The sequence below is a fragment of the Pseudophryne corroboree genome, chromosome 4 (assembly GCF_028390025.1).
Source record: "Pseudophryne corroboree isolate aPseCor3 chromosome 4, aPseCor3.hap2, whole genome shotgun sequence".
NCBI classification, from domain to species: Eukaryota; Metazoa; Chordata; class Amphibia; order Anura; family Myobatrachidae; genus Pseudophryne; species Pseudophryne corroboree.
The window spans coordinates 478,162,183-478,181,969 of NC_086447.1; the positions used below are offsets into that span (position 1 = coordinate 478,162,183).

At 44.0% G+C, this 19,787-nt stretch overlaps 1 protein-coding gene across 2 annotated transcripts in view; it reads right to left on the reverse strand.

Moving 5' to 3' along the window:
• The window catches only part of BVES (blood vessel epicardial substance), a 168,719-nt gene that overhangs the window by 31,083 nt on the left and 117,849 nt on the right, over window positions 1–19,787 (reverse strand). For both annotated transcript variants that reach the window (XM_063917048.1, XM_063917049.1), the window contains exons 5-7: window positions 17,892–18,000; window positions 17,575–17,742; window positions 2,875–3,016 (exon numbers count right to left, since the gene is read on the reverse strand). In XM_063917048.1, the coding sequence (XP_063773118.1) occupies window positions 2,875–3,016; window positions 17,575–17,742; window positions 17,892–18,000 (419 nt within the window). The remainder of the gene's footprint in view (window positions 1–2,874; window positions 3,017–17,574; window positions 17,743–17,891; window positions 18,001–19,787) is intronic.

Genomic DNA, 19,787 nt, shown 5'->3' on the forward strand with positions numbered 1-19,787 from the left:
TCCTACTGTTGCCATATATGTATGATGCTACGGAGCACTTGCGACACCTTCTAAATAAAATGTAATAATAAAATTACATACAGTATGGTCTCTATAAGGTACTTATTGCTGCCCAAATGTAGCAATTTTTAAGGGAAAGCACATGGATTTGGACCAAGGTAGCAGCAAAATTAGCATTTTCTGTTGCGATTTCTGAGTTTGGGGTAGGTGCTTCAATGCCAACAGTTATGCACACATGCAAGAGTTGTGTTCCTAGAAAGTAATTATTGAAATTATATTTACCCTGTTTATACTTGATTTTTACACTTAAGAGATGTTGGGGGTCATTCCGAGTTGATCGCTCACTAGCAACTTTTTGTAGCGCTGCGATCAGGTTAAATCTCATCAAAACTGTGCATGCGTATGCACCGCAATGCGCAGGCACATCGTACGGGTACAAAAAGGATCGGTGCTGGGCGATGTATTTAACGAAGAATCCATTTGCACAGCCGATCACAAGGTGAATGACAGAAAGAGGGCGTTTGTGGGTGTCAATTGACCGTTTTCTGGGAGTGTTTGGAAAAACGCAGGCGTGTCCAAGCGTTTGCAGGGCGGGTGTCTGACGTCAATTCCGGTACCAAAAAGTCCAGAGCTACTCAGAAACTGCAAAAAAACTTTTTTGTGCCGTCGGCTGTAACAGAGTTCGCACACTTGCAAAGAGAAAATACACTCCCTCTTAGGCGGCGACTATCTGATCGCAGCACTGCAAAAAGTTTCTAGCGAGCGATCAACTCGGAATGACCCCGTTGTATACTAGTTTTGGGCTATATTTCAATGGAATATCCTTTACGCATTTGTGTGCATTTTACACAGAAAAGAACGTCTGTAGAATATATTGACCAATGTAATAAAACATTCAAACACAAAAGAGGAATGAAACAAAAACTAAACAGGTCTGACATCCCTTCCTGCCAATGGTCCATAGCAAGTTTGCAACTCAAGAAGCCAAAACCAAAACAAAAGTTGTTTATACAGTATGTTATATTTTTTTCTAGACTATTCTATAATATATGACGGAGTTCAGATTTAGTGACAGAGGAGGCCATAAAAATCAGTCTCATACCCATAAGACCATTTGGATGACCACATGTGCTCTGTGGTCAAGATCATTTTCTTTCTGGAACCAATCCATCCAGTCAGAAAACAAAACCTTCAACATGGAGTGATGATGACCACTCAGTACTACCAATCAGCAATTAACATTGGCCCTCATTCCGAGTTGTTCGCTCGGAGATTTTCATCGCATCGCAGTGAGAATTCTCTTAGTGCGCATGCGCAATGTTCGCACTGCGACTGCGCCAAGTAACTTTACTATGAAGAAAGTAATTTTACTCACGGCTTTTTCATCGCGCCGACGTTCGCATTGTGATTGACAGGAAATGGGTGTTACTGGGCGGAAGCAAGGCGTTTTATGGGCGTGTGGCTGAAAACGCTACCGTTTCCGGAAAAAACGCAGGAGTGGCCGGAGAAACGGTGGGAGTGCCTGGGCGAACGCTGGGTGTGTTTATGACGTCAGCCAGGAACGAAAAGCACTGAACTGATCGCACAGGCAGAGTAAGTCTGAAGCTACTCAGAAACTGCTAACTCGTTTGTAATCGCAATATTGCGCGTACGTCGGTCGCAATTTTAAGAAGCTAAGATTCACTCCCAGTAGGCGGCGGCTTAGCGTGTGTAACTCTGCTACATTCGCCTTGCGACCGATCAACTCGGAATGAGGGCCCTTGATCTTTCCTTCTAAGGGAATGATGTAACCAACCCATTACACATTAGGAAATCATCACGTGCATTTAGTGTTGGAAGTCAGGCTTTCAGGACAGTAGAAATATTTAGGTTGGTGACACACATGCACTCATCAGTATGTCAAGAACATGGTAAGGATGAGCCATCTAATCAGATCGCCTTCTACTTCTGCTTGATAGTCCATTATTATTTGTTCCACATAACTAACGAAACTTGCAGTGTCAGGTGTGATGAGTGTTTTGTGCACTGAAACCTAACTGATATTCTGCCATGTGGATTTCACACCCAACTGGTCAAAATCTACTAGAACTGTTGATTTTAACGTTTAGTCAAATCAACATCCAAATATATTTTAAATAAAAATCATAATATATTTATGCCTGCCAAGTGTCTATCATATTACCAATGTGTTTCCATTTACACACATACACAAATATTTATATGTATGTGCTTATTTATTTACTACTTTATGAATGATTTATTTTGGTGCAGCATACCGTATGTTTACATGCAATACCAGGGGTATTGTGCAGATATGATCTTACTACAGGAAGATCGTCTGTTTTATGTAGGAAACACCAGCAACAGAGGAACCTGTATCCACCAAATATGTACATTTTTTACCACTTAAATGTGGGACATTTCAGGATATGGAAGCTATGTTAAAGGCAGATAAATGGTTAATTTGGGGCATAAATGAGAACTGAAGTAGTATTTTACTAGAAAAATTTAACAGTTAGAATTAACAAAAAACTAACAAAGGATTGGTCCTATAATTCTGCTTTTATTCCTTCATACCATGCATACTCTTTGCAGCCCTACAAAAGATGGCATACTATGGCAGTGCTATAGAAGTTATAAAATCTTCCATGACTGCGTGTTGCGGACGGGCTCGCAGTTATGCGCAAATTGGATAATGATGCACATTTAGTAAAAAGAAATGCAATGTGCAACTGCATAATTTAAAGTTACTATTTCACTTTTTTGGTCTTATCCTTTACCAAAACATAATTTAATAATACCTTTCAAGTGGGCTGTTAATAAATACCCACAGTTAATAAACCAGATGTTGGGTGATACTACTGTGAAACTTACGCAGAGAAGAGGCAGTTGATGTTCCTCGTAGAAAGCTATGCAAACCATCCTCACTGTCACTAGAGCTGGCCATACTGTTCCTCATCTGCATGACAGATAGCTGAGAGCAAAGACTAGACTGTCGGTCCATTTTCTTTGCTATCTACAAGGACAAAGAAAATATTTTACATCAGTTACAGTGTCCGGAATCATACTGGCAGGAGGTTATAAAGACAGGGGTATATGCAATTGCGGTCGAATTCCCGAAATTGTCGAATTTCGGGTCATTTTCGACCAAAAAAAAAAAATCGCCTATGCAATTCAGTGCTTTCCGACCAAAAAACGGACTTTCAAAATTCGACTTTTTGAAATTCGACTTTTTGCAAATTCGACTTTTCTGCAATGATACAAGTGCTGCAATTCGACCAAAGCATATTCAATTCAAGTTTGGAAATTCGACAGCAGTGCTTTTAGACAGCAAATTCGTCATTTTCAATCCGCCACACTTTGGAGGGTGAAAACAAATAAAAAAAATTTAAACATGTTTTTTTTTGTGTTTTTTTTGGGGGGAATAGCAGATCTATTTATGTTAGAAGGGATTAGGTACTTTTTTTTTTTTTTTTGGAGGCACAAATATTATTTATATATTTTTTAAAATATTATTATTATTTTTTTTTTTTTCATGCTGGAACGGTGAAATCATAAAAAAAAATGGCGTGGGGTCCCCCCTCCAAAGCATAACCAGCCTCGGGCTCTTCGAGCTGGTCCTGGTTCTAAAAATGCGGGGGAAAAATTGACAGGGGATCCCCCGTATTTTTAAAACCAGCACCGGGCTCTGCGCCTGGTGCTGGTGCCAAAAATACGGGGGACAAAAAGAGTAGGGGTCCCCCGTATTTTTAACACCAGCATCGGGCTCCACTAGCTGGACAGATAATGCCACAGCCGGGGGTCACTTTTATGCCGTGCCCTGCGGCCGTGGCATTAAATATCCAACTAGTCACCCCTGGCCGGGGTACCCTGGGGGAGTGGGGACCCCTTCAATCAAGGGGTCCCCCCCCCAGCCACCCAAGGGCCAGGGGTGAAGCCCGAGGCTGTCCCCCCCATCCAATGGGCTGCGGATGGGGGGGCTGATAGCCTTTTGTGATAATAAAAAGATATTGTTTTTTCCAGTAGTACTACAAGTCCCAGCAAGCCTCCCCCGCAAGCTGGTACTTGGAGAACCACAAGTACCAGCATGCGGGAGAAAAACGGGCCCGCTGGTACCTGTAGTACTACTGGGAAAAAAATACCCAAATAAAAACAGGACACACACACCGTCGACAGTAAAACTTTATTACACACTACCGACACACACATACTTACCTATGTTCACACGCCGACATCGGTCCTCTTCTCCATGTAGAATCCACGGATACCTGAAAAGAAAAGATCAATATACTCACCTCAGCCATGGTCCAGAGATACATCCACGTACTTGGCAAAAAAACAAACCGCAAATACCCAACCACCGGACTGAAAGGGGTCCCATGCTGACACATGGGACACCTTTCCACGAATGAGACCTGTCAGTGACAGCTGTCACAGACAGGTCTCTAAGCCAATCAGGAAGCGCAACTTCGTTGCGCTCACCTGATTGGCTGAGCGCTGTCTGTACTGTGACAGCGCATCGCACAGCTCCCTCCATTATATTCAATGGTGGGAACTTAGCGGCTAGCGGTAAGGTCACCCGCCGGTCAGCGGCTGACCGGCGGGTGACCCCACCGCTACCCGCAAAGTTCCCACCATTGAAAGTAATGGAGCGGCTTTGCGATGTGCTGTCACAGTACAGACAGCGCACAGCCAATCAGGTGAGCGCCACGGAAGTAGCGCTTCCTGATTGGTTGAAGGGACGTCAGTGACAGGAGTCACGTGATGTCCCGGCATTCGGGAGAAAGGGGTCTGATGTGAAAACATTGGACCCCTTTCATTAGTCCGCTGGATCGGTGTTCGTTTTTTTTTTTTGCCAAGTACGTGGATTATCTCTCTGGACCTGGATGTACCTCTGGACGCTGGAAGGTGAGTATAATTTTTTTACAGGTACCTCGGATCGTCGGAGACCGTGGCAGTCGGCGTGTCAACATAGGTAAGTATGTGTGTGTCGGCGTATGAAATAAAGTTTTACTATCAAGGTGTGTGTCTCCTGTTTTTATTTGGGTATTTTTTCCCCAGTAGTACTACAGGTACCAGCGGGCCCGTTTTTCTCCCGCATGCTGGTACTTGTGGTTCTCCAAGTACCAGCTTGCGGGGGAGGCTTGCTGGGACTTGTAGTACTACTGGAAAAAACAATATCTTTTTATTATCACAAAAGGCTATCAGCCCCCCCATCCGCAGCCCATTGGATGGGGGGGGGGACAGCCTCGGGCTTCACCCCTGGCCCTTGGGTGGCTGGGGGACCCCTTGATTGAAGGGGTCCCCACTCCCCCAGGGTACCCCGGCCAGGGGTGACTAGTTGGATATTTAATGCCACGGCCGCAGGGCACGGCATAAAAGTGACCCCCGGCTGTGGCATTATCTGTCCAGCTAGTGGAGCCCGATGCTGGTGTTAAAAATACGGGGGACCCCTACTCTTTTTGTCCCCCGTATTTTTGGCACCAGCACCAGGCGCAGAGCCCGGTGCTGGTTTTAAAAATACGGGGGATCCCTGCCCAATTTTTCCCCTGCATTTTTAGAACCAGGACCAGCTCGAAGAGCCCGAGGCTGGTTATGCTTTGGAGGGGGGACCCCACGCCATTTTTTTTCCGGGTTTTTCCCGTTTTTTCCCGTTTTTTAAAATCGCGGCAAAATCCGCCAAATCGGCCGATTTTCGCCCGCGACTCTGGCGAATCCGTTTTTCATTGAATATGGTGAATTCCGGAAGCCACCTTCCGGAATTCACCTGGCGAATTTGGTCGAATTAAAAAACGGCGAAAATTGCCGCGAATTCGACCGCAATTGCATATACCCAAATGGGGTAAATTTACTAAGGTGGGAGATTTTTAGAACTGGTGATGTTGCCCATGGCAACCAATCAGATTCTACTTACCATTTATCTAGCTGCTTCTAGCAGATAATAGATATAATCTGATTGGTTGCTATGGGCAACATCACCAGTTCTAAAAATCTCCCACCTTAGTAAATTTACCCCAATATGTTGTATTTACAATAAGAATTATTTATCATCTTATGACAGCATAATATACTGTACAGTGCACCTAGTTTCTCTGCATGTTTGTATTGTACAGAATACTGAGCATTCACATTCTTGTTCTGCCTAAATAAAATTAAATAATTCAGAATCATCTACTACTGTTCAAATTATAATGAAAAATGTTCTGTAGCAGAAACAAAAAGGTACAAGCGTCCTGAGTCTAATCAATCATTTTAAACAACATAAAATGCGGCTGATCAAGCTATGAGCAAAGTCACATGCAGTGCCCAGCCACATAATAATTGTGTCAAACAACCAGCAGCTCCTCCAAAGTAAAGTGACCAGCACCACACACTCAAATGTCAGTCTTCCATAAAAACAGATCCAGTATAATCACAGCAAAAAGGGTTTCCAAACAGTGTATACTATATGGACTGTGCTTTGCTTCTCTTAGGGGTATATTTACTAAGCAGTGATAAAAGCGGAGAAGTGAACCAGTGGAGAAGTTGCCCATGGCAACCAATCAGCACTGAAGTAACATCTATAATTTGCATACTATAAAATGATACAGAGCTGCTGATTGGTTGATGGGGAAATATCTCCACTGGCTTACTTCTCCGCTCTTATCACTGCTTAGTAAATGTTCCCCTTAGAGTCTTATGGTGGGTATACACTAGAACTCTTAGACCAATATGTTGTTTCCGGTCAAATCAGAACGACACATCAGCCAGATCGTTCAGTGTGCATCAGTAATGTGAGGTAAATGGCTCAAGAAGCACTGGCTAGTACCAAAGCCAGATATACACACAATACTGTATATGACCAAAGGGTTCATGTGGGCATTATACAGCAGTAGATACTGCTTGAAATTTGGTGAGTTTCGAGTAGAGATGTGCAGAAAAGGTAGGCAGGTGCCTCACATGTCAGCCTTTTTACTCCAGAGTGTTGATTATAAAAATGATTAGAATAATACAAAGAATACATTCATAATATAGTCATTGTATATTTTTATATATCCATATCTAGCTATATATATATATATATATATATAGATATAGAGAGAGAGAGAGAGAGAGAGAGAGAGAGAGAGAGAGAGAGATTTATGGTAGACTTACCATGGTTAAATCTCTTTCTGCGAGGTACACTGGATTCCACAGGGAATACATCAGGGTGTAGAGTTGGATCTTGATCCGAGGAACCAACAGGCTAAAGCTTTGACTGTTCCCAGGATGCATTGCACCGTCTCCTCTATAACCCCGCCTCCAGGCACTGGAGCTCAGTTTCGTTAACCAGTCCAATGCAGTAGCAGGTAAGAGAGAAGGTAGATGTTAGTCACATAGAACCACATTCTCACGACAGGAGAAGGGACTAGCGGCTACTGCCATACAAACCCAAAGAAGCTAAGTGCGTCAGAGAGGGTGCCCTGTGGAATCCAGTGTACCTCGCAGAAAGAGATTTAACCATGGTAAGTCTTACCATAAATCTCCTTTCCTGCAGCGGGGTACATTGGGATTCCACAGGGAATACATCGGGGATGTTCTAAAGCAGTTCCTCATGGGAGGGGATGCACTGTAGTGTACACAAGAATCCGGCGTCCAAAGGAAGCATCCTGGGAGGCGGAAGTATCAAAGGCATAGAACCTGATGAACGTGTTCACTGAGGACCACGTAGCCACCTTGCACAATTGTTCAGTGGACGCGCCTCGGCGGGCCGCCAAAGGAGGTCGAACAGACCGAGTAGAGTGAGCTTTAATAGCAGCAGGAGCTGGAAGACCAGTCTGTGTATAGGCTTGTGCAATCACCATTCTAATCCATCTGGCCAAGGTTTGCTTATTCGCAGGCCAGCCACGTTTGTGAAAACCAAAAAAGTACAAAAAGGGTATCAGACCCCCTGAGGGAGGCAGTCCTCTCTAAGTAAATCCGGAGAGCTCATACCACATCCAAAGACCGCTCTTTGGAGGACAAACCAGAAGAGATAAAAGGCGGGAACCACAATTTCTTGGTTAAGATGAAAAAGATGATACAGGTTGAGTATCCCATATCCAAATATTCCGAAATACGGAATATTACAAAATACGGAATTTTTTGAGAGTAAGATAGTGAAATCTTTGTTTTCTGATGGCTCAATGTACACAAACTTTGTTTAATACACAAAGTTATTAAAAATATTGTATTAAATGACCTTCAGGCTGTGTGTATAAGGTGTATATGAAACATAAATTAAATGTGTGAATGTACACAAACTTTGTTTAATGCACAAAGTTATTAAAAATATTGGCTAAAGTTACCTTCTGGCTGCGTGTATAAGGTGTATATGAAACATAAATACATTATGTGCTTAGACTTGGGTCCCATCACCATGATATCTCATTATGGTATGCAATTATTCCAAAATACGGAAAAATCCGATATGCAAAATATTTCTGGTCCCAAGCATTTTGGATAAGGGATACTCAACCTGTTACGTAGATAACCAGGGCGAGTTCGAAGAACTGCCCGGTACCGGTGAAAAATCAGAAAGGGTGGACGACAGGACAAAGCGCCTAAGTCCGACACCCTCCTAGCAGAGGCAATAGCCAGTAAAAGCATGACCTTAAACGTAAGACATTTAAGGTCCACAGACTCGAGGTTCAAATGGAGACTCTTGTAGGGCATTTAAGAGAACAGACAGATCCCATGGAGCCACAGGAGGGACATAGGGAGGCTGAATCCGTAAAATACCCTGAGTGAAAGTATGAACGTCAGGAATAGACGAAATTTTCCTCTGAAAACACACCGACAAGGCATATATATGAACCTTGAGGGAGGCCAGACGAAGGCCTAAATCTAGGCCGTGTGGCAGAAAAGCAAAAAGTCTAGAAGTTCTGAACGAATAGGCATCATCATTCTTAGCAGCATACCATGTGAAGTAAGAGTTCCAGACCCTGTAATAAATCCGTGCTGAAGCCGGTTTGCGGGCCTTCAACATAGTTTGAATAACCACCTCAGAGAATCCCTTGGCCCTCAGGAGTGAAGCTTCAAGAGCCACGCCGTCAAAGCCAGTCTGGCCAGGTCCGGATAGACACAAGGGCCCTGAACGAGGAGATCTGGGTGTTGAGGAAGTAGAAGAGGACGCTCTATTGATAGACCCTGCAGGTCTGTGAACCAATGCTGCCTGGGCCACGCTGGAGCGACTAGAAGTAGTATTCCCCTTTCTTGCTTGAACTTCCGTAGTACCCAGGGCAAGACATTGGAGGGAACACGTATGGCAGGCAAAAGTTCCATGGAATTGACAGTGCTTCCACGAACGCTGCTTGAGGATACCTTGTCCTTGATCCGAAGACCGGAACCTTGTGATTGTGTCAAGACGCCATCAGGTCTACATGTGGTAGGCCCCACTTGTCCACTAGGAGTTGATAGACTTCTGGATGAAGACTCCACTCTCCGGCGTGAACGTCCTGACGACTGAGGAAATCTGCTTCCCAGTTGAGGACTCCAGGGATGAACACTGTCGATATTGCTGGCAGATGGCATTCCGCCCAACGGAGGATTTTTATACTTTCAGCATTGCCATGCGGCTTCAAGTGCCGCCTTGATGATTTATGTACCCCACTGTGGTGCAGTTGTCTGATTATACTTCAACAGGCCTGTTCTGTACTAGAGGCAGGGCCAGTGTCAACGCATTGAACACTGCCAACAATTCCAGAATGGTTATCAGGAGGAGAGACTCCTCCTTGGTCCACCAACCCTGGAGAGAGTGTTGCTCCAACACCGCGCCCCAACCTCGCAGACTGGCATCCGTTGTCAGGAGGACCAACTTGGAGATCCAGAAGGGACGGCCCCTGCTCAATCGTTCGTCCTGTAGCCACCAGCTCAGTGACAGACGAACCTCCGGAGTCAAGGAGATCATTTGAGACCTGATCCGATGAGACAGGCCATCCCACTTGGAAAGGATTAACCTCTGCAGAGGGCGGGAATGAAATTGAGTGTACTCTACGATGTCAAAAGCCAACACCATGAGACCTAGTACTTGCGTCACCGAGTGTATCAACACTCTTGGGCGAGAGAGGAAATGATCTGATCCTGTCCTGAAGTTTCAGGACTTTTTCTGGAGACAGAAACAATCGTTGGTTGTGTGTGTCCAGTAGTGCCCCCAGGTGCACACCATGCTCCGAGCACGGACCAGCGAGGACTTTTTCCAGTTGATGAGCCACCCGTGGGCTTGTAGGAATTGGACCGTCAATTCCAGATGACTGAGGAAAACCTCTTGGGAGCTCGCCAGGATCAGCACGTCGTCCAGAAACGGCAGGATCCTGATTCCCTGACAACGGAGAAGAGCAGTCATCATGGCCATGACCTTGCTGAAGATCCGAGGGTCCGTGGACAATCCAAAAGGCAGTGCCTGGAACTGATAATGTAGGTTGCCAATAGCAAACCGCAGATATTGCTGATGTGACATAGCAATAGGTATGTGCAGGTAAGCATCCTGTATGTCCAGGGATACCATATAATCTTCGGGTTCCATGTCCAGCACTATAGAGCGCAGATATTCCATACGACAACCCCTATTCATTCTCATCTTAATTCGACTTTTTCAAGTCGAATTGAGATGAGGAACGCAGAGGAGGAGAAGGGGGGTGAGCCGCGGGGGACAGCTGCCCGACCTCACGGCAGTGTCCACCCGGCTCCAGTAAGCGTACTGGAGCCGGGTGGAAGCTGCCGTGAGGTCGGGCGGCTGAGTGACATCCTGCTGCCGCGCTACTGTAGCGCTGATCTCCCTTGTATACCCGCCGCCTGTCCCCCCCGTCTCCCTGCGACTCTCCCCCCTCTCCTCCTCTGGGTCTGCATCTCAGTCCAACATCTTTTGATGTCAGACTGAGATGGTCGAAAAGGCGACACAAGCACATGGATCGGCAGCTATTACGCCGTTCCACGTGCTTTTTGACAAGTCGAATGCCTCGACTTGTCGAAAAGCATTGAATAGGTCGAATCACGTTTCGACCTTAAAAAGTCGGAAACTGCAGTCTTTTCGACAGACGGCAGTTTTTGACACCAGTTGAAAATACCCCATAGTGGGGTCCCTGTGCAGTACAGTGTCCGTAGAGTGCTGCGGCCCTTGAAGTTTTCTTAAAAAGCTCTTTTTAGGGCTGCCTAGCGCAGCCCCACCTGTTAGTGACCTGCACTGCAGGCACCAACTTACATACTGAGCTCCAGTACCTGGAGGTGGGGTTATAGAGGAGGCGGTGCAATGCATCCTGGGAACAGTCAAAGCTTTAGCTTGTTGGTGCCTCGTATTAAGATCCAACTCTACACCCCAGTGTATTCCCTGTGGAATCCAAGTGTACCCCGCTGCAGAAAAAAACAAAAACTGTGGAGTATACAGAAGTATGAAAAGAAAGGCTCTGCCTCACCTCACAGCATGTCACTGATGTGGTATGCTTGATTTGCGTGCTTCCACGGTCGCAGGCAATATCTTCCAGTCGGTTGTGCTGCACAGCGAACCAGAAGATATTGTATACGATGCCGTGCTGCTGAATTGCTTCCTACATCACCTAGTCGTCCCCTGCATCTTGCAATTGTGTACGCACTTGCCGTTGCAGGGTACCAAATGAAAAATTCTCATTTCACAATTTTTTCATGACGAATATGACCCTTAGCTTATATATATATATATATATATATATATATATAGTCAGCAACTGGACCCCGGCACTCCGGACTAACGCAAATCCTGCTCCAGTGCCTTCCCTTCAGGGCTTGTCACCTCTGAATAGCATATAATACCCTGGAGAGGGCGGCACTCAGAGACTTGGCAAAATGGTATATGAGAAGAAAAAACCCCGCAGGGCAACCTTTATTGTGACGTTTCGGGGACTAGCCCCTTCCCTTGTGTTGTCTGAGGAAGAGGCTAGTCCCCGAAACGTCACAATAAAGGTTGCCCTGCGGGTTTTTTTCTTCTCATACACCATTTTGCCAAGTCTCTGAGTGCCGCCCTCTCCAAGGTATTATATATATATATATATATAATAAGTAAGTTATCACTTTAGTATTTAATTGGGGATTTTGTCTGGAAGGAATAATGCCCCATCCACTGCAAAATTATATGCATACTTTATGTCACCTTGGATTTATGTGACCGTTATAAAAGCAAATCAGTATACAAACTGAAATGTGCTCTTTGCTGGCCATGCCACCTGAACACGTGATGTCATGGCATCACAATGAGGGGACTGGACCAAGAAAAAGCTGACCATTGCTGACAGCGACTTTCTAGGTTGCAGATCACCATTCCTATCAAAACACTGCATGCCAAATACAGGTGACATGACATGGGGTAGTAACAACAACACACCTAGGTCCTGTGCCCGGGATCCGGTCTGAAGATCGACAGTGTCTAGGTCGACAATGTTTAGGTCGACAACTATAGGTCGACAGTCACTAGGTCGACATGGATGGAAGGTCGACAGGGTTTCTAGGTCAACATGTGCTAGGTCGACAGGTCTAAAGGTCGACATGAGTTTTTCACATTTTTTTTTTCATACTTATCGATCCACGTGGACTATGATTGGAACGGTAAAGTGTGCCGAGCAAAGCGGTAGCGGAGCGAAGGCACCATGCCCGAAGCATGGCGAGGGGACGCGGTGCACTAATTTGGGATCCCGGTCACTTTACGAAGAAAACGACACAAAAAAAAAAAAATCCCCATGTCGACCTTTAGACCTGTCGACCTAGCACATGTCGACCTTCCATCCATGTCGACCTAGTGACTGTCGACCTATAGTGGTCGACCTAAACATTGTCGACCTAGATACTGTCGATAAAACGAACCACACCCCCTGTGCCCACCCCTAGTTACAGCCCTGGTCAACAGCTCTGGGCTTTAATACCACCACAGAACACCATTTGTACTTTTAGTATATAGTTTACACAAAGTAGTGTAATCTCACATATATAATGTTTTTTTTGCATGAAATAAGGCCCTAAGTGCACAGTACAATCTGCCATTATGCTGGCGGACAAAATAAGAAATAATATTTTATGTCAAACACTATTGCTTAATGAGGTTACAAACTATCTATATGTTATATGAAATTGTGGCCACTGCCCTATAAGAGTTTTCCACTAATCAAGGAAAAAGGAGCTATCATGCTCATCTTTTTTCCCCTATTTTGTTAAAACAAAATTCTTTATTCATTAAAAGGGTTATGCTACATTTTTTCCTCTATTCTCATTATTTTGAAAATGCTCTGCTTCACATAACTTTTCTTTATGCCCCTTATGGAAATCTAAAGCATTTAACTTCTATTATGGAAAGTGCTTCTGAAAATAGAATTAAATTGTGAAGAAACAAAATTGCATTCAAAATAAAGCACAATGCCACATGCAAATAATACCCCTTTCACATCGCAAAAATAACCCGGTATATTGCCGAGTTTGAGCCGTGTCAACCCGGTTTGAGGTGCAGTGTGAAAGCGCCATTATGAATTTACCGTGTCAAACAACCCGGTATTTCAACCCGTGTAAAAAGAAGGATCCTACACGGTTCAGAACCGGTTCATTTGGCAGTGTGAAAGCCTCAGACCCGCTATATTCAACCCGGTAATCTTAAATAGGAGGTGATAGGTTGTCTCCCTGCATGATGTCACCTGTCTGAACCCGGAAATAAACAGGCAGCACGCTTCAAACAGTGTGTTTTTATTTATACTACATTCACAGTGCTGCATTGCTACAGTGCTTGGAGAATATGGCAAACTGGAGTGAGGATGAGGTTAGGGAGCTGTTACGGATAAGAGGGGAGTCGGAAATCACCCACCAAATGACAGGGACTGTTAAGGATGCAACGATCTCCTCCTGCGCAGGTATTGCCGGCGACGAATGGCGGTGTCTCTCAAATACTGCAGCCTCCTCCTCCTCATAACATAGCTGCTAAACAAGCTACAGAATGTGAGAAGCTCAAATATCCTCTAACAGGCTGAATCCAAGAGCAGTACAGCTGAGACTATCACAAAGTCTATAGAGACATGTGCTGTGTCGGCCATGATTGCTGCACTACTGAGCACTCCCCAGCCGCTCCTTGTAATACCTTTCAAACCTCATCAATAGGAGACAGAAAAATCCATTTATAATGACATCACAAATGTTTTCAAAGGGTGAACCGGGTTCAGTGTGAAAGGCACCAACCCGGGAATAACCCGGTAATAACACGGCTCCAAACTGCGATGTGAAAGGGGTATAGCGTGTTCAGACCCGGGTCGGAAGCGTGTTCAAAAGCCGGTTCTTTACCGGGTTAGCGATGTGAAAGCGGTATAACAGGATTATAGGAAATGGTTCTGTTTATACTATGTAATCCTAGGCGTGGATAGTTTTGCCTTGCTACAGGGGGACCGGGCTACTTCCACTATGTAACTCTCAGTGTGTGGGTTTGTGCTACCTGCATTCCCATCCTCAAATCATGTCACTGGCCCTGTTACATTCAGTCCTGTCATCACTGACATATCATGCATGTCCTGATATAGGGGTTCTAGTGGTGTGTTACCCCCACAGAGTTTGTTCCCAGATTGTAAATCAGATGTTTACCAAGTTTGATGTAAATTGCTCCAGGCCTTCCACAGTTTTGCAGTCTGCTGACATACTCTGTGCTGCTGTCCCACCCCTAGGGTTGCTAGGGGTGTCTGACCCCCACAGTGTTTGTTTACAGAGTGTAAGTCATATGTGTACCAAGTCTGATGTAAATTGCTCCAGGCCATCCACAGTTATGCTGTCTGCTGAAATACTCAGTGCTGTGCCTCACCCCTAGGGGTGATAGGGGTGTCTTCCCCCCACAGTGTTTGTTGCCAGATTGTAAGGCATATGTGTCCCAATTTTTCAGTACATTGCTCCAGCAATTCCGTAGTTATGCTGTCTCCTGATATACTCTGTGCTGCTGTCTGCCCCCGTAGGGTTGCTAGGGATTTCAAATTGTTTTAGTTGCCTCTGCCATGTTTTAATATGCTCGTATGTAAAATTTCACGATCTTCGCTTGTAAACTGTGGATTTGTATAGAAAGACAGAAGGACACATTTTCATTTTTATATATTAGATTTGACAGAATAGGAAGCAGTTTACAAAAGGTAATGTGTTAGGAAATAAGTAATGGATTTTGGCAGCAAAATCCACATTCGTATTAAAATAATGGTGTGCGTTTGCACTTACAATAGTATTTCAGACTACATCAGTCATCGGTTTCATCGTTTTTAAACACCACTTTATCTTAAAGCAAGTGTTTAATGGTCCCTGGAGTAGTCTACAGGTCTGACTCCACATCATTAGCAATGTCAAGATAAATAGTGGAATGAAACTTCTAAAATTAAGTTTATATAAAAATAATGAATTTACGTTTAACACCATTAATTGATAGTTGCCTCCTCCCCTGGAATGTCCTGTTGACTACCACATATTGGAGAGCAGGCTAATTTCACTGCAAAATTACAGTGACCATAATATCCCTTTAATCTGGGACACATATGATTTACACAGGTTCTGTGGCTGGCTAAAACCAGGGAAAGTTCAGGCTAGAGTTTAGCCAGCCACAGAAACTGTGTAAATCATAGGTGTCCCAGATTAAAGGGATATTATGGTCACCCTAGCAGAGTGGCATGCCATTAATGTTATCATTGTCTTGTCACAGCACACTTAATGAGGCAAAAGGCATCATTGAGTCATAATAAAGCAATATTTTTAAATATGGCTTCCGCATCCAGTAAACATCACTGTACAAATAAGGGAAGATTTAGTGGTATATACATACCTTGATAATACAGAAGTACTATAAGCATAAGCACACTTTACACATGAAACACACACTAATCACATTGAGAAAATTGTATGTATTAGGTTTTGCAATATTACTACAAATGTCAATTTCTGAAATAAAAATATTTCAGTAAGTAACCTATATGGGGTCTTTATGAAACAGTGCTAATCAGAAGCTAGCATAGAATGCTGACACTTATTAAACATCATTTTAGAGTACATTAGTAAATTAGAACAACCTATCTAATAAAAATATTGGTTGTGGGACTGTATGATAATTAATAAAAAAAAAAACTGTAATGTTATTTTGGACCAACCCATAAGCTTTATAAGGCCCATTAACCTCTTACTTCAGCAGTTTTTCTAAAAGTCTTTGCATGCTTTTCCCAGCCTCAGGTGGGGTGGTGACTTGCAAGTCAATAACCACTGGAAATTAGAAGGTGCTTACTAAAAATGTAAACTAATAAAAATGCCTATTACTAGTAACTAGAGATGAGTTAGAAAAGCATTCCGCCTTGTTTTACATTTGACTGCAAGATGTTTCTGATTTTGAAGGCATACTTTGGCCATCAGTATCCTCAGTCTATGGCCCCATACATCAGCAATTAATGGGTGGTCTTTAGTATGCCGACTGACGGGATCCCGGCGCACAGTATACCAGCGCCGGAATCCCGACAGCCGGCATACCGACACTTATTCTCCCTCGTGGGGGTCCACGACCCCCCTGGAGGGAGAATAAAATAGCATAGCGCGCCACCGTGCCCGTAGCGTGGCGAGCGCAGCGAGCCCGCAAGGGGCTCATTTGCGCTCGCCACACTGTCGGTAAGCCAGCGGTCGGGCTCCCGGCGCCGGTATACTCGTCGCCGAGAGCCCGACCGCCGGCATACCATACTGAACCCGCAATTAATTGCTGCAATGTACCTATCCCACGATAGGCGGGTCAGGGAATCGTGAAAATTAAACATGATTAAAAATCCAGATTCCTTGATGGATCACCAATCACCCAGCAGGTCAGAGGAATGGCGGCTGCTGATGTATGGGGGCTATAACTCACCAACCGCACTGTACAGCAAAATGTATTGACCATTGTGGTCTCTCCAACTTTGGGGTCATTCCGACCCGTTCGTACACAGCGGTTCTTCGCTGCGGTGTGAACGGGTCAGAAATGCGCATGAGCGGCGGCCGCAATGCGCATCGTTGCACGGTGACGGCTGTCGCCGGGCAACGACCTGAAGAAAGAAGAAAGTGATCGCTAGCGCGATCGCAAGAAGATTGACAGCGGGGAGGCGTTCCGGGGCGTCTACTCACTTTTTTTTAGGGTGTGGATATCCGAGCGCAGGCGTGTCCAGACGTTTGGAGGGCGGATGTCTGACGTCAATCTCAAGACCTTCGTCACTGGATCCGTCGCACAGGGTAAGTAGGTCTGACCCTGGTCTTGTTTTGCAGGAAACTTTTTTAGCATAGCAGGGTTGCACAAGCGAACGCAGCCCTGCTATGCTAAAATACTGTACACTCCCCCATAAGCGGGGTCAAGTTGATCGCACGAGCAGCAAAAGTTGCTACGTGCGATCAACTCGGGATGAGGGCCTTTATTCACTCTGCAAAAATGTGAATTTACAGATAAGTGCAGAAAGGCATTGCACGGAGTAGCTACGCAAAAACAAAACTAAAATATTGTATTGCTGAACTTGGTACCTCTGCTAAATGACTTGTTCCACTGGAGTGAAAGACCTTGCTTATCTAACAGAAGAATAATTCACTTCAGTACAATCTAAGTTCTCTTACCTTGTCACTTAATGTTGGGTCATTCAAGGAGTATAACTTATTTGTAATGTCTTTACCAATCAAGTATTTAAATATTTCATAAAGAAATGGCTCAGACTCCAGGAAATATGTTAGCCTCTCTCTAGACCAGCAGAGAAACACGCAGTTATCATCTGCTGTGATTGTAACCTAAAAGCACAATAGAAAAACCTGGTTAAAAGGAAAAATGACCTATGTGTTTATTAAATATACAGTATGTGATAGAACAGGAAAAAAAAGCTATGAATGCCATTGTCAATGATTTAAGACATCAGAAAAGACACAATGTAAAACATTACCTGAAATTTTTCACCTCTGTCCATTTCAGTTGATCGGAATTCAGGAGAATCAATATAAGCATTGGGATAAATGTTATGAAGAAAATGGCCTCTATAGGAAACCTTCATCCTGACAGTTTGTAAAAACAAGAAAACACTTAATGGCACAGTCTACAGTTATTTTCCTTTATTTATATGGGGCCACAAGAGTTCTGCAGCACCTTACATTAACAGATGCGTTAAGCAAGGAACGGAGTTCCCAGTTGTAGGGTATTAACTCTAGTAAAAAGACAGCACTTGCAGGTGATTTTTTTGGAATGGGAATTTGAAAATCATCTCTGTAAAACCATTATGCATTAATAAATTATTGGCTTTTATTAAAATAAGGCACTGACAAATTTTTCATTGGAAAAATAATGCATCAGGAAAAGCTTTAAATAATGAACAATTCACGCTGTAACACTTTAAAAGGACAGATGTAATGGGTATGGGTCATTAGGTCGACAGTCATTAGGCCAACTACTACTGGTCGACATGCATTAGATTGACATGGTCACTAGGTCGACATGTACTAGGTCAACATGGAAAAAGGTCAACATGATTTTTATTACTTTCTTTTTGGTGTTGTTTTCTTCGTAAAGTGACGGAGAACCCCAATTAGTGCACCGTGTCCCCTCGCATCGCTTCAGGCAGGTTTCTATTCCCAATCGTAGTCCACGTGGATCGTAAAGTATGAAAACGTTCAAAAAATGATAAAAAAAAGTTAAAAAATCATGTCGACCTAGTACATGTCGACCTAGTGACCATGTCAATCTAATGCATGTCGACCAATAGTGGTTAATATAATGACTGTCGACCTAAGTCTTGTCGACCTAATGACCGTATCCCGATGTAATATCACTCTACATCCAGCACAGATTAAGTTAGCATAATCTTTCTTTTGTATCAACAACTTCTCACTTTTCAACATGGTTACCAAAACGTTCCCCCAAGTTCACTGCAAACCTGACTCATAGAACACTCTCCAACACACAATGTGATATTATCTATGCCACAGCCTAGATAATTTATGTCAAGGCACATAAATCATTCCTAAATGCAGGCTAAACGGTTATACCTTACACCCCGAGAGACTCCAAACGAGTTGGCTCACTCATTCTAAATTCTGTTGGCACAACTCTGCTGAAATGGACCATATTTGTGACAACCCTTAGGGCATGAAGTATTTGCACTGGAAATTAGGATATAAAATTGTGGCCTCACTCCCTTTCCTGAAGTTGTGCTATTGCACCTCTAGCCTCCCACCTTACCCATCTACCATAAATATGTGTTTGGACATATGCTTATTGCTGCATGTGCTATTTTAGCCCAAACTTGGGGGGAAAAAATTGCCTACTACAGTGGTTCTCAAACTGTGGGGCAGATATATTGACCTGGAGAAGGGATAAAGAAGTGATAAAGCAGTGATAAGTGGCTGGTGCGTTATCACCTTCCAATCATTACGGATTTGAAAAATATAACAGGAGCTGGTGTGTTATCACCTTGCGCTTATCACTGCTTTATCACTTCTTTATCCCTTCTCCAGGCTTAATACAGCTGCCCCTGTGTGCCACAGAGCACTTGCAGGTGTGCCACGGTTTGGTGGTCCAGGATGAAATCAAATTATTTATGGTCAATAGATTGGCAGCCACCAGCATTGGTTTTGCCTATCACTCAAAATGTGGACAAACAGAATTTCAACCGTGTCTACCATCACCGAACTGAACCTAAGGATGAAAGTTAATTTAATAATAGGATTTTAATACCTACCGGTAAATCCTTTTCTCTTAGTCCGTAGAGGATGCTGGGGATGCTTCAAGAACCATGGGGTATAGACGGGATCCGCAGGAGACATGGGCACTTTAAGACTTTAAATGG